The sequence below is a fragment of the Anser cygnoides genome, chromosome 21 (genome assembly GCF_040182565.1).
Source record: "Anser cygnoides isolate HZ-2024a breed goose chromosome 21, Taihu_goose_T2T_genome, whole genome shotgun sequence".
Lineage (NCBI taxonomy): Eukaryota > Metazoa > Chordata > Aves > Anseriformes > Anatidae > Anser > Anser cygnoides.
In genome coordinates this window covers 3,240,871-3,256,204 of record NC_089893.1, presented here as the reverse complement: position 1 = coordinate 3,256,204, position 15,334 = coordinate 3,240,871, and the positions used below count along the sequence as shown (strand labels likewise).

At 59.1% G+C, this 15,334-nt stretch overlaps 1 protein-coding gene across 3 annotated transcripts in view; it reads left to right on the top strand.

The window, feature by feature from the left end:
• The window catches only part of DSCAML1 (DS cell adhesion molecule like 1), a 97,947-nt gene that overhangs the window by 67,124 nt on the left and 15,489 nt on the right, over window positions 1–15,334 (top strand). For 2 of the 3 annotated variants that reach the window (XM_066981136.1, XM_066981137.1), the window contains 8 exons: window positions 1,691–1,837; window positions 2,940–3,218; window positions 3,993–4,268; window positions 4,722–5,018; window positions 7,174–7,446; window positions 10,722–11,000; window positions 11,175–11,294; window positions 11,432–11,608. In XM_066981136.1, coding sequence (XP_066837237.1) covers window positions 1,691–1,837; window positions 2,940–3,218; window positions 3,993–4,268; window positions 4,722–5,018; window positions 7,174–7,446; window positions 10,722–11,000; window positions 11,175–11,294; window positions 11,432–11,608 — 1,848 coding nt within the window. Of the gene's footprint in view, window positions 1–1,690; window positions 1,838–2,939; window positions 3,219–3,992; window positions 4,269–4,721; window positions 5,019–7,173; window positions 7,447–10,721; window positions 11,001–11,174; window positions 11,295–11,431; window positions 11,609–15,334 lie in introns of those variants that run through there. The other variant, XM_066981138.1, reaches the window with a different exon arrangement.

Genomic DNA, 15,334 nt, shown 5'->3' with positions numbered 1-15,334 from the left:
ACATACATCTAGCTAAGCTGCAGCTGGAGTGGGGTAGTGCCAGCAGGGCTCAGGGCTGCCATCAGCTTGGCTTTTGCGGTGGATGTGCTCCAGTTTCGCGGTGAAGAGCCCTGCTTTGTGTTGATCTGTAGCCTCAAGTGCTGCTGCAGCGGGCAGGGAGAGGCTTCTGCCATCCTGCCAGGAGGCTCCAGGAGGGTTTTCCTTTCATCCCCATATTCCGCATGCATTTCTCCTGCTGTTAAGTGTTTGACCATGGCACCGTCCTCCACCTAAATCAAGAATATCCAGGTGCTTCAAAAAGGTGCTGGAAGAAAAAGCAGCTGTTTGTCCTCACCACCTAGATCCTGGTTTACCCATCATGGTGCGGGATTTGAAGGAGCCGTTTGCAGCCATTGCTGACTTAAAATCTAGGTTTAGAGGTTTTGACTCCAAACATTTGGCTCTGCTAATTACATTCTGCTTGTCTGCACTCGCTGTGTTTCAGCAGGGGGTGGCTTGGCTGGCAACGTGGTGCAGCCGAACAGATGTACCACCCCATCCCAGCTGAGCTTCTGCCAGCTGAAAGGATCCCAGAGGTCCCGCAGAAACTGGGATCAAAGGCTCGCTCTCACCGCTGGCGCTGGTAGTAGAGCAGGATGAAAGGTGTCTTCCAGGTGGGAAGGGGAGCGCAGACACCCAGAGCTTCTCCCCAGTACCTCCGCTTGCCCTGCTTCCCACATTGCTGCTCAATTGCGCCACAGTGCAGGCCTTTCTATTAATGTTAATTACTGTTGATATTCATTATGAATTATAGAGGTCAGGCTTGACAGGGAGGCTGGCTTCATAGGAGAGTGAACAACTCCTTTCCCCCTGTGCACACCCACCCGAAAGCTGCTGGCCAGCGCCGTGGTGTCCGTGCTGCACTACCTGGTGGCCTTGGCAATCTCCCCCGGTGCTCAAATATCAACTCAAGCCCTTATTTGTTTTCACACGCTTCTAAGTAAGTTAAGCTAATTATTAACTCAGCAGGACAGATTCACTTTTAATTGCAGCGTTGCTATGCAGCACACGGAGATGGGTTTCGTGGTGTGTGCTCCCCTCTCCATCCGCAGCCGCGGAATTGCTGCGAGCCCACGGCCAGCCCGGGGCCGTGCCCGCTCCCCTCCTCGTGCTGCTGCAGGGCCCTGGCGGGGCTCGGCTGTGGTCTGCGGGTGGGGACAAGGACACCCTGCGCCTGCCTCGGTGCCTGGGCAGGTGTTTGTGCTGTAGGATGAGTGCCACCACCCAGGCAGTGCCCAGGGATGCGCAGGCTGCTGTCACACCCCCGTGCTGATATTGCACACACGTGCTCTGTTGTGCACACCCCCGTGGTGATGTTGCACATGCGTAGGATGCTGTTGCAGACCGGCGGGCTGATACTGCACACACACAGGCTGCTGTTGCACACCCACGTGCTGATATTGCACACGCGTGGGCTGCTATTGCAGCCACTGCTGCTTGCCCATTTTGGCCTGAAGTTGCCGGCTGGCCTGAAAATTTGGACCCCAGACATGATGGCAGAGACAGCGCCGGGGGGGAAGGACCTGCATTGTGTGCCTGGCCCCGAGCACGAGGCTTTGCCTGCCTTGGGCGCTGGGTGCCTGGGAGGGAATGTGTGGCACCAGGGCCACCTCGCTCACCCTTCCCCTCCCTTTCCTCTTTGTCTCTCCAGAAAATAGGTTTTTTATTACTTCTTACGGAGGTTTGTACATATCGGACGTGCAGAAGGAAGATGCCTTGTCCACCTACAGGTGTATCACCAAGCACAAGTACAGCGGGGAGACGCGCCAGAGCAACGGAGCCCGGCTCTCCGTGTCAGGTGAGCACGCGGTGCCAGCGGTGCTACCGAGGCACCTGGCGACAGTTTCCAGCCTCACCTCCATCTCCCTGGGGTGCAGGGGGCCACGGTGGCATCCCCACCACCCGTCCTAGCAGTGGGAGGGTGCCCGGGGGCTGTGCAGGGGGTCCGTGCCGCCCCTCGCCGTGCCGCGCGGCACCGTGAGCTGAGCGAGAGGCGACGGGGCGCGAGGCGATGCGATGTGACAGCCCGCGATGTGAGCAGCCTGACGCGATGTGACGAACGTGCAAGCGATACTGCAGCAGAGCGGCGCAGTCCGTAGTGCCGCCTGTCTCGGGGCGCTCCCGGCTCCGCTGACTGCCCAAATTACTCTGCTCGGGAGGGAGGGAGCTCGCCCGACTCGCAGCCGCATCGCCTCTCCTGCCAGTCAGCTGCAGCTCCCTGCTCCCCGCCATATGGCTTTCCCAGGGCTCCTCTCTTGCACTAACTCCTCGAATTAACCCCACAGAGGGTCAGGGACAGCCGGGCTTGCTGGACCTGCTCGGTCTCGCTCCCATCCAAACCATCCCACAGCGTGGCCGCGGGATGCATCGTCCCCTCTCCCCGCACGCTCGCGGTGCCTCGGTCCCCTCCTGGTCGCTGTCATTATTTACACGTCACGGCGTTTTACTTCTGCTTGGGAGTAATGAAAGAGGTTTCTTTCCCCTGGAATTTAATTTCACGCCTGAGACTTGGTGATTAATTTTCTCCTTTCCCAGCTGCCTGATGGGCCCCTTTGCTTGTAAATTTTGAAATGTGCCACAGAATTTGTGTATTTTGCACCAATTACGTGTCACCTTGAGTAATTCCTCCAGTGCCGTGTTTATCCGTCCCACCAGCTACTCGGCTGCGTTTCCCCAGGGAGGGGCAGAGCCGCTCAGTGCCGGCTGACGCCGAGGTGGCCCGGCGGTCCCTGTGTCACCAACGGTGCCCGTGTCACCGTGCACAGGCTCCCCTGGCGTCCCCAGGCAGCTCAGACAGCTGTCGGCTCCTCCCCGTTAAAACCAGCTCTGCCTGCTGGCTGCAGGGCAGGAGCCTGTCTCCCCTCCTTCTCCGGGTGAGTTTATTCCCTCTCCCAACCCAGACCCGGCGGAGTCCATCCCCACGATGCTAGACAGCTTCCAGTCCCGGGAGGTGAAGGCTGGCCGGCTGGTGGAGCTGCCCTGCATCGCCTCGGGGTACCCCAACCCCGCTATCCGCTGGCTCAAGGACGGGCGCCCGCTGCCCGCCGACGGCCGCTGGGCCAAGCGCATCACGGGGCTGAGCATCAGTGACCTGCGCGTGGAGGACAGCGGGACCTACATCTGCGAGGTGACCAACACCTTCGGGTCTGCAGAGGTCACCGGGACCCTCACGGTCATAGGTGAGTGCCGGCGGCGGGGAGAGCTGCGTCCTGCCGAGCTTTGTAAATATCCAGCCTCGAGGCCTTTCTAAAGCCGTATAAATTACAAGCCTTATATTTCAGCGTGGCGTGTCGCGCGCTGGAACCCGCCGTAGCGCTACACAGCGTGTCTGATGCGGTGCTCGGAGCATTTGGAGGAAGTTTATAATGCTGCAGCCGAGGACATGCAGACATCCCCTGATTTACCGCTTTAATCGGGGCCGAGAGAGGGACCTCTGGAAAAGGCAGAGCGATACCAGGGGATGTAAATTGCTGGATGGCAATGTTCTGTTAGGTGCCTCTGTGCTTTGTTTTGCTTATTTGCATAAAATAAGCTCCAGCCAAACAGTAAATACCATCTGGGCAGGCCAAATATTTACTGCCTGCTCTGCTCCTGGGGGTTCCTGCTGTCACCAGCAGCACCGGAGCCGCCCTGGCACGTCCCCGGCTCGGCACTGCCCCATCGTATCAGCCACGTCCCCGCTGTGACGGCTGCTTCTAGCCACCCTGCCCCTACACCAGGGCCAACATTAAAGGCCAGGCTGGCAGCACGAGGAAGGGCAGGGAAGCCACCTGCCTTATTGTGCGGTGACATTTTACACGTAGTCGGGCTGGCACATCCAGGGAAGGGAAGGTGGAGAAAGTACACGAAGGATGAGAGCCGTGCGGTGCGTGCTGGCCTGCGGCTGCCTGGCCCCACAGCCCAACACCACCACGCAGCCAACACCTCTCCTGCTCTCGTCCTCTCTTGCACAGACCCTCTGCGTGTGACCCTCACACCAAAGAAGCTCAAAACGGGCATTGGCAGCACCGTCATCCTCTCTTGTGCCCTCAGCGGGTCCCCCGAGTACGTCATCCGCTGGTACCGCAACACGGACCTGGTGGTGGTGGATGACTACATCTCCATCCGGGGCATCAGCAACGAGACCCTCCTCATCACGGCCGCCCAGAAGAGCCACTCTGGAGCCTACCAGTGCTTTGCCACCCGCAAGTCCCAGACGGCACAGGACTTCTCCATCATCATGCTGGAGGGTGAGCTGGCTTCCTTGGGGCGGGGGCCAGCTGGGGCTTTTCTCTGCCCCTCTCCGAGCTGCCGCACCCCAGGTGCTCACCAGGATGCATTGTGCATGGATGGAGGAAAGCGAGCACCACTGGGGTGGGGGCTGCTAGGGCAGGCTGCACCCAGCCCCTGGGCTGTGCAAACTGTCTGCAAGCAGCTCAGGGATGCAGGGGCAAGGGCCAAAATCAGGGTCCTGCAGTGACCTGTCCACCCCCTGCCCCTGTGCCGAGGCGCTGCCTTCCGTGAACCATCTTCTCCACCTCCTCATGAGCAGGCGTGGGTGCAGGGCACTGGGTGTTCAGACCAGGGATGGTCACTGCTGTGCCTGGCATCCCCTTGAACCAAATCAGACAAGACACGGGGGTGCGGGTGACTGCTGCCGGTGGCTGCCGTGCCCTAACCCCCCTCCCCCTGGGTCCCCCCAGATGGGACCCCCCGCATCGTCTCCTCCTTCAGCGAGAAGGTGGTGAACCCCGGGGAGCAGTTCTCCCTGATGTGTGCCGCCAAGGGCGCGCCCCCCCCGACCGTCACCTGGGCCCTGGATGACGAGCCCATCCCGCGGGACAACGGGCACCGCACCAACCAGTACACCATGTCGGATGGCACCACGGTGAGCCACATGAACGTCACCAGCCCGCAGATCAAGGACGGCGGCGTGTACCGGTGCACCGCGCGGAACTCGGTGGGCAGCGCCGAATACCAAGCGCGAATAAACGTAAGAGGTGCCTGTCTACTTTTAAATATCAGAATAGGACTTTGACTGGGCTTTTGGTTGTGTTCTGTTCCCTGGCAGATCGTTCCTCCTCACCCCCACCCATTTCCAAGCTGTGCAGGTCTCTGCAGCCCCCTTCTGCCCCGCTCACCCCCAGCCCTGCCCGTGGCATCCAGCTCCCCCATGGCTCAGAGCAGGGAGCTGAACTGAGTGCACGGCCACCCTCTGAACCCCGGAGACCCAGAACAAGGCTTCCAGAGGGGCAATGCCTCCCCACTGGGGTCTGCTGTCGCCCCATCCAGCCTTTGGGTCTGTGCAGCAAGTGCCTCCCATGAAGGACCCTGGGGAGGAGGTTGGGGTGGTGCAGAAGTGACCTGCGCTGGCCAAGGACCACCTGCTCCTTTGTACCTGCCTGCAGTGTGTTCCCCAAACCATCCCCAGACCCTCCACACTGCCCCCAAGCCCCCCACACCGCCCCCGGTCCCAGCCCCGCTCCCTGGCAGGATGGCGCCCGCGGGCGCAGGGATCCCCGCTACAAGCAACGATGAGGCAGCACGGGAAATCGTGGGAAATGAGCCTGGATTTGTCATGTCTGTGTTTTCTTTGTCTGCTAAAAGCCATGGCCGCGTTAATCGCCGCGTTGTTACGGCTGGAGCGTGTTGTTCTGTGCGTTCCAGGGCGTTCTCCAAGGCACAGGGCATGGTGTAAGCCTCTGCCCATTCATAACCACCAGTTAAAGCTTCTAGTCTTATAGGTGGGAGCCAGAGTCAAGGTAACATTAATTTATCTACCGAGGAAGAAGCTTGAAGGGCTATGTTTGTCTGTGTCTCAGGTTTGAAATGGATCTAGTGGCTTTTTGGCTGGAATCCCAGGAGAGTCTGAATTTTGCTGCCACTTACCACTAAATTTGGAGCAAGTTCATCTCCCAGCCACAAGAAGCAGGAGCAGCGTTCTGAATGAGGATGTTTCATTGTCTTCTTTTTTCCCCCTCTTCCAGTTCCTGACTGCCTGTCACTAGATAAGATTCGGGCTTTTTTTTTTTCTTTTTTTTTTTGCCCTGGAATTGAGCAGGTCCCTGTGACAGGCCTGAGAGCAGGCTGCTAATTTCTCTTTCCCTGCTCTTTCTCCCTGTGCACCCCACGGTGCGCTGGGGGCTCCCCAGCACGGCAGGTCCCTGCTGCGCCTCCAAACACCTTCCCCCTCCATGAGGCTGGAGCACTTGGGCCACATCTTCCAGCCAAACCCTTCCAACAGCTGATGGGTGTGAGGGTGGCCCCCTCGTGTCCCCTTATTCCTGGGATCCTGGGCGCTGAAGGATCTCAGGAGGGAGCGTGCTTTCACAATCGGGATCTTACCCTGAGTATCTGCTTAGCTGTTATGCTGCCATGCGCTTAGGGTGAGGAGTCAAGACAGGGTTAATCTTTAGATTAGTTTGCTATTTTACACAATGGCCACGAGAACAATGTAATTATTGAAGCGTGAAACCTCTTGTTGCAATACTCACCTGCAATACTCTTCCAGTCCTTCAGGCAGCACAAGAGCCAGCCAGAAGCAGTGGGCTGCCTGGCTTTTTGGCACTGCTCGGGATGCCCGTGGGAAGCTCAGAACGGTGCATTTTAGTGGAGATTAAACAAATTGTCAAATGGCAGTCAGGCTCCTGCATGCAGTTCTCTGCCAAGGAGATGGCAAAGCGCTGACAGCTTCCTCCTGAGAGGGGCAGAGTGGCCGTACGGCCGGGGGGTGCTCCCCAGAGGTCTCCCAAACCTCCCCTGGGAGCCCCGGCTGGATGCGCCCCGCGGCAGGAGCAGAGAGCTCCAAGGCAGCGGCTGACATCCCTCTGAGGGGCAGCAGCACTCACAGGCTGGGCTTCCCCAGCACTGAAGCCTGCAAATTCAAACCTAAGCATTGTGCCTGCAAGATTGGGTGGAGTTTGCTGAAGTTTGGCTGCAGCCAAGGGTCGCAGCCCCCGATTTTTGCAGCTGTTCTTTTGTAGGTGTGCGCGAGGGGCTCTCGCTGGAGGCTGCTGATGGCCAGGCTGGGTCCTGGCTCTGTTGTCACCTCACTCGCCTGCGCAGCTCGCTCTGCACTAGCAGCTGATCTGTGTGCAAACAAGCTGCCCTTCGGAATTAACCTAGCCTGCCTCTTCCTTCCTCCCCACTATGTAGGTCCCCCGAGCATCCGAGCGATGAAGAACATAACGGCAGTAGCGGGTAGGGACACTTTCATCAACTGCAGGGTGATCGGGTACCCCTATTACTCCATCAAGTGGTACAAGGACTCTTTGCTGCTGCCTGATAACCACCGCCAAGTGGTCTTTGAAAACGGGACTCTCAAGCTGATGGACGTCCAGAAGGGCATGGACGAAGGGGAGTATCTGTGCAGCGTGCTGATCCAGCCCCAGCTCTCCATCAGCCAGAGCGTGCACGTCACGGTGAAAGGTGAGCGGGTGGGGATTGCCTGGGTCAGACGGTCCCCTCCCCAGCCCAGGGAGCCCTGTGCTTCCTGCAGAAGCTTGGTCAGCTCTGGCACATTGCAAGCGGGAGCTGTGAGCCCCTTTCCCACCATCCTCCCACCCAGAATGGGGCAAGGCACAAGCGTGCTCCTCGGGGCAACTCCTTCGGGTTGGGTTGGGGCCATTCCGATTGCACTGGGGTTCAGGGAGCGTTGGGGCCGTTCCTGCTGTGGGCAGAGGCAGGGCAGCGTCGGGCGGGGGGCTCTGCGTCCGGGTGCTGGCTGTGCTCCCCAAGCACCGAGGAGAGGCAGAGCTGGCTCAGCCCGCCCACCTTGCACCCACCTGCGTGCCTGCTGCTGCCCCGAGCCGCACCGGATCCATTTCTTGTTACACGCAGCGAGCAAGGATTTACGGTGTAAACATAGCGTATTAAAACATCTAACCTTTGCTCGGATCACCTTCACTGATGTTTTTCTCTGTGTGTTAGCTTTTAAAAAAATAATACTCTCGGTCTTCCAAGCGCACAGAACATCTTAAAAGCTTCTCCAGGCCATCAATTATTCAGCCCCATTGAGGGAGCTATCAGTCCTAATGAATTGAGTCGGATGCATTCCCTCCCAGTGACTTGCTGAGATTGTGTTATGAGCGCGCGGAGCTATCGTATCTCCCGTCCTCAGAGTTGTCGGGTCGGCTCTGCCTGTCGCCAGCTCAGTGTTTGCAGTAAATCACTCAGACAAACACAGCCACGCTGGGGACGGAGCTGGCCAATTGTCTTTCCCTCTTTCTCACCGAGCCGGGTATTTATGGACTGGATTTTATGCTGATCCCCCTCCCTCCCTTTCCATCCACCATTTTCTTATTAGGAATCAGGTTAGCAAGAGAGTGCATCAAGCTGATTATAGATGCAACCCCTTGATTAGCTAATGCTCTTCTCCAAGGCTTTGCAGGCAGAAGTGTGGGCTGCAGCTAACCTTAGGGCAGCGCCGAGGGGACCCCTCTCCCCTCACACCCCCAGAGCAGGGCATGGCCAGCCTTTGTGTTCCTCACCTTAAACCAAAATCCTCATGGAAGGAGTACCTACAGCGATGTGCGCACGCGAAGTTGAATTACATGCTGCACTTTTGCCAGTTGCTCGAAGGCAGACGCAGGATGCTGAAGTTTATCCATATATTTTGGGAAGCGGCCGCCGTGCAACCCCCCTGAGCCTGGATTTGCTGCCTGGGCGAGGGGCTGGCGACAGCCTGAGCAGGGCGAGCACACGGTGCTGGGCGGTGCGGGCCGGGCGGCTTGTGGCTCTGGCTGTGCCGGACGTCTTCATCCCACCTGCAGCACACAGGCTGGAGATTTACACCGGGCCCTGCCTGCCTGGGTGTTTTTCTGGCCACCGGATAAAAGCCCGGGCAGGAAAACTGAGAATGCGCTCGACTACGTTTGGAGCCCGCTCCGAGGAGCAGAATAAAGAAATAGAAGTGCGCAGAGATGGTATGAGTGCCGTAAAGCTTTTAGTGCCACAAGTGCCTGGCGAGCACGCTGCGTGCCACAAGTGAGTTACGCCGCAGGTCTTTCCAAGCAAGCGGTAGTAAAAGCTTTACGGCCCCCTCACGCCAGTGCCTGGCCCGATCACGCCGTTCAGTTTGATCTCTGTTTCTGCCCCTGTTGGGAAGTCCCCGAGCCTCCTCCCCGGCTGCCGGGTCCCCGTGTCCCAGCTCAGAGCCTCCCTGCTCCCCAGGGCTTCCCAGGCTGCCTGGGGGTGCTGCCGGGTCTCTTCTCCATGCGTCCCCCAGCAGCACCCAGCCGAGGTGCCCTGTTGTTCCTGTTATTCTGAGGTGCTCGTTATTCCTGCAGACATCTTTGAAGGTTTTAACTGATCACGTGCAGGCTTGGGACTGTCCTGGTTTTGTCACACAGCGCTGTCCAGGTGACAGCGGCAGGGACGCCAGCTCAGCCGCTCTGCAGTCAGGCACAGCATGAGGGATGTGGGGCTATGCGGCACTGCTGGGGTGCACTGGGGTGCAGGAGAGCCTGGGAAGTGCCGAAAAGAGGAGAATATGCAGCAGGAAATCAATTGGGAAGGAAAGACACGTGTTAAGCCCTGGTTAAGGGGAGCTGGAACCAGGAGAGCTCTTCTGCCGAGAGGCTGCGTGTGCTGGAAGTGGCCCGTGGGGCATTTGGAGATGCATAAGCCCGGCCCCACTCTGCAATAGACTGCAGCGCATTCCCAATTAATTATTCATTAATTATGGAAAACGGGCGCTGCTGGCTCCACGGCTCCAGCAGCTCAAGCCACGTCGCTGCAGCTGGCAGCAGGGCAGGCGGCCGGGCCGAACCCATGCACCCATGGGCAGCACCCCGAAGGGGCGGCGAGCAAGCCCCAGCACCTTCTGCTCTGCGGGGCTGCCCGGCCAGGCTTTGGGCCACCCCATCATGGCCAGCCCAGTTCTGACCCGGCCCTGGAGCCCCCGGCAGCCTGGTCTGAGCACTGGGAGCATTGGAGAGCATTGGTCGAGGTGTGGGTGGAGATGGGGGACGGCGTACAGGAGAGCGGGGGCGTGCACAGTGGCGCAGTGAGCCCTTCCCCGCTGGGGCTCCCGCGTCTGTACAAGAGGGCATCTTATTTCTGCCGAGGGGACAATTGGCAGCCTGCTAATTTAATTATGGAGGCTGCGGAAAGAGGATCTCGTCTACCAGGTGCTGAGCCTTGTTAAGCTAATTGTCTCCCTCTCTATGCTTTCTTCCCCCTCCCACATTGCCAGAGATGCTGCGGTTGCCTAATTAAGTTATCAGAAAGATAATGGCTGGTTCTGAATCCAGTGCCTTTAAGAAAAGCATCCATCTAATAACTGCTTTTCTGCGAGCAGATAAATGCTGAGGTGGAATTTCAGCTGGTGTGCGCAGAGGGGGTCGGGGCGGCTGGCGGCTCCCGGCACTGGGCTGAGCGCGGTGGCTCTCCCAGGTGGGTCACATCCTGCTGTCACCCCCTCCTGGAAGCGTTACTGGCTGGAACAAAAGCCTGCCTTAGTTTCTGGGCAGCAAATGCTTTGGGTGATAGGGATGCAATGGGTTTGTGAGCTGTTGTGCTGATGGCAAGCAGGCTCGCCTCTCCGTAAGGCCGTGCCCTGTGGTGAGACGGGGCTGGTGGGCACTGACCCGCTGTGAGGGCCAGGAGCCAGGACCAGCTGCTTTTCCTCTGTCCCCGTGCCACCAGCCTGTCCCCTCGGGCAAGGGCTGGGATGTACAGTGTGTTGCCTCTCCCCTCCGCAGTCCCTCCTCTGATCCAGCCCTTCGAGTTCCCCCCAGCCTCCATCGGGCAGCTTCTCTACATCCCCTGCGTGGTCTCCTCGGGGGACATGCCCATCCACATCACCTGGCGGAAGGACGGGCACGTCATCCTCTCCGGCTCAGGCGTCACCATCGAGAGCAAGGAGTTCATGAGCTCCCTGCAGATCTCCAGCGTCTCCCTCAAGCACAACGGCAACTACACGTGCATCGCCAGCAACGCCGCCGCCACCGTCAGCCGCGAGCGGCAGCTCATCGTGCGGGGTGAGCACCCCTGGGGCTGCCCCTATGTCGGGCTTGGGTGGGTGGGCAGCGGTGGGTGTAGCATGGATAGAAGCAGGCAGGGGAGACAGGGCAGCCACGTGTAAGCAGAGATGGTCTGCAAGAAGCTGCTGGGGTTTTGGCTCCAACGGCCATCTTTGCGTCCTTGTTATCCAGTGCCTCCTCGATTTGTGGTTCAGCCCAACAACCAGGATGGCATTTACGGTAAAGCTGGGGTGCTGAACTGCTCCGTGGATGGGTACCCGCCTCCGAAAGTCATGTGGAAGCATGCAAAAGGTACGTGTGAGGCGACACGGCAGCGTTTGGGGATCTCTGGTCTCTCCGTTTCGGCCTGGCCACCCCAGCATCGAGCCCCACGAGCAGCCTCCTGCTTGGCTGAGCTCTCATCGCTGCGTGTCTGCGCCCCCTCCTAGGAAGTGGGAACCCGCAGCAGTATCACCCCATCCCGCTGACGGGCCGCATCCAGATCCTCCCCAACAGCTCCCTGCTCATCCGCCACGTGCTGGAAGAGGACATCGGCTACTACCTGTGCCAGGCCAGCAACGGTGTGGGCACGGACATCAGCAAGTCCATGTTTCTCACCGTGAAGAGTAAGTAGCTGTGCTGGCGGGGCTGGGACATGGCACGGCTGCAGGGGGGGCTGCAGGGGGTGCCCCCGCAGAGCACAGCCCGCTGCACACACAGGGACCGGCCTGGCGCTGCCCCGGCACCGCGCAGCCCCCGATCGATGCGGGGCACGGGGGGCATCGATTGCCCTCCTGCAGGGACTGGCTTCCCTTATGCGATTATAAACACTTAGTCCTAAATAAAACCAGGCAATCAATCTACATCATACGGGAGGGAAGGAAATAGCTTCGCTAATTTGACAGGGATGGGCTGGGAAGTGTTGTTAGACACCGTGTTTGAACTGTGCTTATTATTGGATTCCTCTCCCGTTGCTATCAGCAGAATACATAATCTCCAGCTCCTCTTTATTTATTTTGATTGCTGCTGCCGTAAGAGTTCAAACCTCCAGGAAGAGGTGCTGGAGGGGAGGACAGCCCGGTCCTGCTGGTTCCTGTGGCAGCATCCTCACGGTGCCAGAGCGGTGCGCGCGGCTCCCCTCCTTGCTGTCCTTACACCTGGATTTGGCTTCTGTTGGCTCCACGCACCCTTTGAGAACATCAGGCTCATGCTTTCTTGCTGGCTTCCCATGTTAGATTTATCTTAAAATCGTCGTTTCCCTAACAAAGAGGGGAGGGGTGGTGCCGAAGAGGCAGGAGGGAGCTGGGGCTGGCAGCGGGCGCTCCCTTGAATGCCCAAAAACCCTGGGCACATGCACAATGCTGCATCCCGGCCAGGTCTCGCACCCGGCGCTGGCAGGGAAGAGAAACCCTGCGAGCGGCCAGGGCTACAGCCTCCCCCCTGCAGCCTCCCCCCTGCAGCTCCCCCCAGCCAAACGCCCACCGCCCGGCTGCGGCAGCCTCTCGCTCCCTCTCGCTCCGGCGTCTCCCCTCCCCAGCCAGCGTCTACTTTCCTGCGTTTCTTGCGGGGAGGGTCGAGGGGAGCCTTTTCCTCTCCCTGTCAGCTGTTTAATTTATCCCGCTGATTGATGAATTGAAACGAGCGACTTCAAACAACATACTTCAATAAGGCGCAGGTACAAAGTCAAGGCGATTAATCCCGAGTGAGTGTGCAGAAGTCTTGGAGCCTGAACTGTTGCCTTGTCCCTGCTATCTGGTATAATTGCATCCCAGGACAGGTTGCTTGCTGACTTGAATAGCACATAACCTTATTATGCATGTGCTTTTACATTTCCCGGAGACCTCAGCAGCCTTTGAAAAGGTTTGAATGAATAGGTAGACGAAGCGCCACAGCCAATTAAGCATTATATGGGGCTCTTTGTTTTGTTTCATTTTTTTGATTTTTGTTTGTTTAGTGAAATGTCAGGCCAATTAAAGCGAGATCAGCACCGGCTTTCGTCTAAAGCCAGGCCACTGCAGACAGCGTTAAATGAATGTTAATCAGAGCCCAAACCCGCGGTCAGTTGGAGAGAGGGGAGCCGCCGGCCCCACACCACGCGGGGCCAGAGGTGCAGCCCCCGGCCGCACGGCACATCCCGGGTGCTGCCGTGCCAGCGCTGCGGGGCTAACCAAGGCAGGCAAGCAATAAATCAGAGGAGCGTGCACAGCCCCACTAGTGCCAGGAACAGTTAGCTGCTGCTTGTCAGGTGCCGAGGAGGAAACCGCAGGGCTCTGCGTGCAGATTTAACCCTCGGGGCCCTGGCCAGGCCGGCCTTTTGGTGGGGTGCCATCCCTTGCAGGGTGCACAGCACTCGGGGCATGCGCTGGCCACGGGACCGTGCCACGAAGTTGCTCTGCTCAGCCCCGAGCACGGGCACTGGTCTGGAAGCAGTAATACCTTGCTGCCGTGCAGGGCTGGTGCATTCATCCGTGCTGTTGAAGGCAACTTGTTAGCGCCAGGTCGGGTGCGCTGCAGAGCAGGAGGTGTGGGAGGCTGGAGGCTGGAAGCAGGGCACAGGAGCACACAGCCACCCGGGGGGTGGCTCGCTGGCCCAGGCGCAGGTGAGGAGATCACAGCGCGTGATAAATGCCATTTAGCACATGGCTGCGTCAGGAGCAGAGAGCCAGGGATGGAGCGGGTCGGGTCCCCCTGGGGCAGTGCGGGCTGCGGGGGCTCCTCCAGCCTTGGGGGGGCTCACCGGGCACCGGGCAGGGCCAGAGGTACCAGGGCGTTCGGTGTCCTACTGCAGGAGCATAACTGATTGCTTCCATGCAATTTGAATTAATCTCATGCTTCAGGTGAAACTCAGCTAATCAGTGTAGAAAGGAAGCTGAAACGGGTGCAATCAAATTAACATCACAGAGCTGGCTCTAAACAAGGAAGAGGGGGGCGAGGGAGGCAGGAGCAGCCCTTGTCACTGGTGTGTCACCGTTCTCATTGAGTTGTCACCACCGGGCTGTGAAGCTGCTCCTGCCCCAGCCTGGCTGGGGACGGCAGAGCATGAGGGGTGCTGACAATTCCCTTGGTGGCCAGTCTTATCTCTCTTATCTCTGCCCAGCAGACAGGACCAGCCTCTTGCTGAGGCTGTGTTAACACGGCCCATGGGCACGGAGGGAGCAACGAGGCAGTGCCGGGGCAGCCAAGCAGGCTGGGCGCAAGGGATGGGATGTCAGACCGTGCAGGAGGCAAGCTGCCCATGAGGGAAGCCGTTCTGTGCAGGGGCAGGATACACAGGCTGGGTTTGGGGTGCTCAGCAGCGATTCCACTCACATCCAGCACCCAGGCTCTGGTGTGCAGGATCCTGCACATGTGAGGAGGCAGAAGGAGGCTGCTTGAGATACAGCCGTGAGCATCCTCCCTCCCTTGTTCCTCCTCCCTGCAGCCGGTCCCGTGCAGGATGCTCACAGGGCTCAGAGCACCCCGTGGGTCACCGTGGGCCTGGGGCATCACCAGCACAGGGTGTGGGGGTGTGCCGGAGGCATGGGGCAGCACCAGGGATGGTGTGCAGGGGGCTGCTGCCTCCAAGCCCCAGTCCGTGCTGTGTGCACGGCTGGTTGGGGTTTTCTTCGGGTTTGTTTTGCTGCTTCCTCTGCTCTGGGCTACGTGCCGCTCTCCTGGGACCCCGGCAATTGAGGGAAGTTGATATGTTTACATCCAAGGAGCTGCTTTTAATCAAACATCAATAAGTGCATTTCAGCGAAGCAGAGCCTGAAACAGAGCTCCTCTCCTGGGGCCACCGCATGCAGGGCACGGGCTGGCTCCTCCGCGGGGCCCCGAGGAGAGCCGGCTCCGTCCTCCCACCAAGGGTCCCGGCCTTCGTGCTCCTCCGCACGCTGGAGCAGGTCGGGCTCTGCTATTTTCTCCCCGCTCCTGCCCCTCCATGTCAGCTCGGGGTCCTCGGGGCTGGCCACGGGCAGGATTTCCATGGGCTCCTGAAGAGCTGTCACGAGGCAGAGGAGTCCCCGCGGCCAGGCTCACGCCTCGTGCCAGCCACGTGGGCGCATGCCCCGCACCCTGAAAATGCCGGCAGCTCGGGAGGAAAGGTTTCCTTAGCTGCTAATTGAATTACATTGCCACAGAAAGCCGAGAAGTCGTAGCTCATTAGAGCCTCTTGTGTCCCATTATAACAGTGTGTGTTGCCTTTGCGGATTGTCATTATCATATATTACTGCGGGACTCGGCAGCGCTGTTTGTTTATGCATTACATTTTTTTCGGCTTACCCAGGCTGCCCCCGCCCTCAGCCTGTTTTCCTGCTCCGTGCGCTGCTCCGGGGAGCCGCGGCGGTGCCGCCCCACGCTGCCAGCATCCAGCC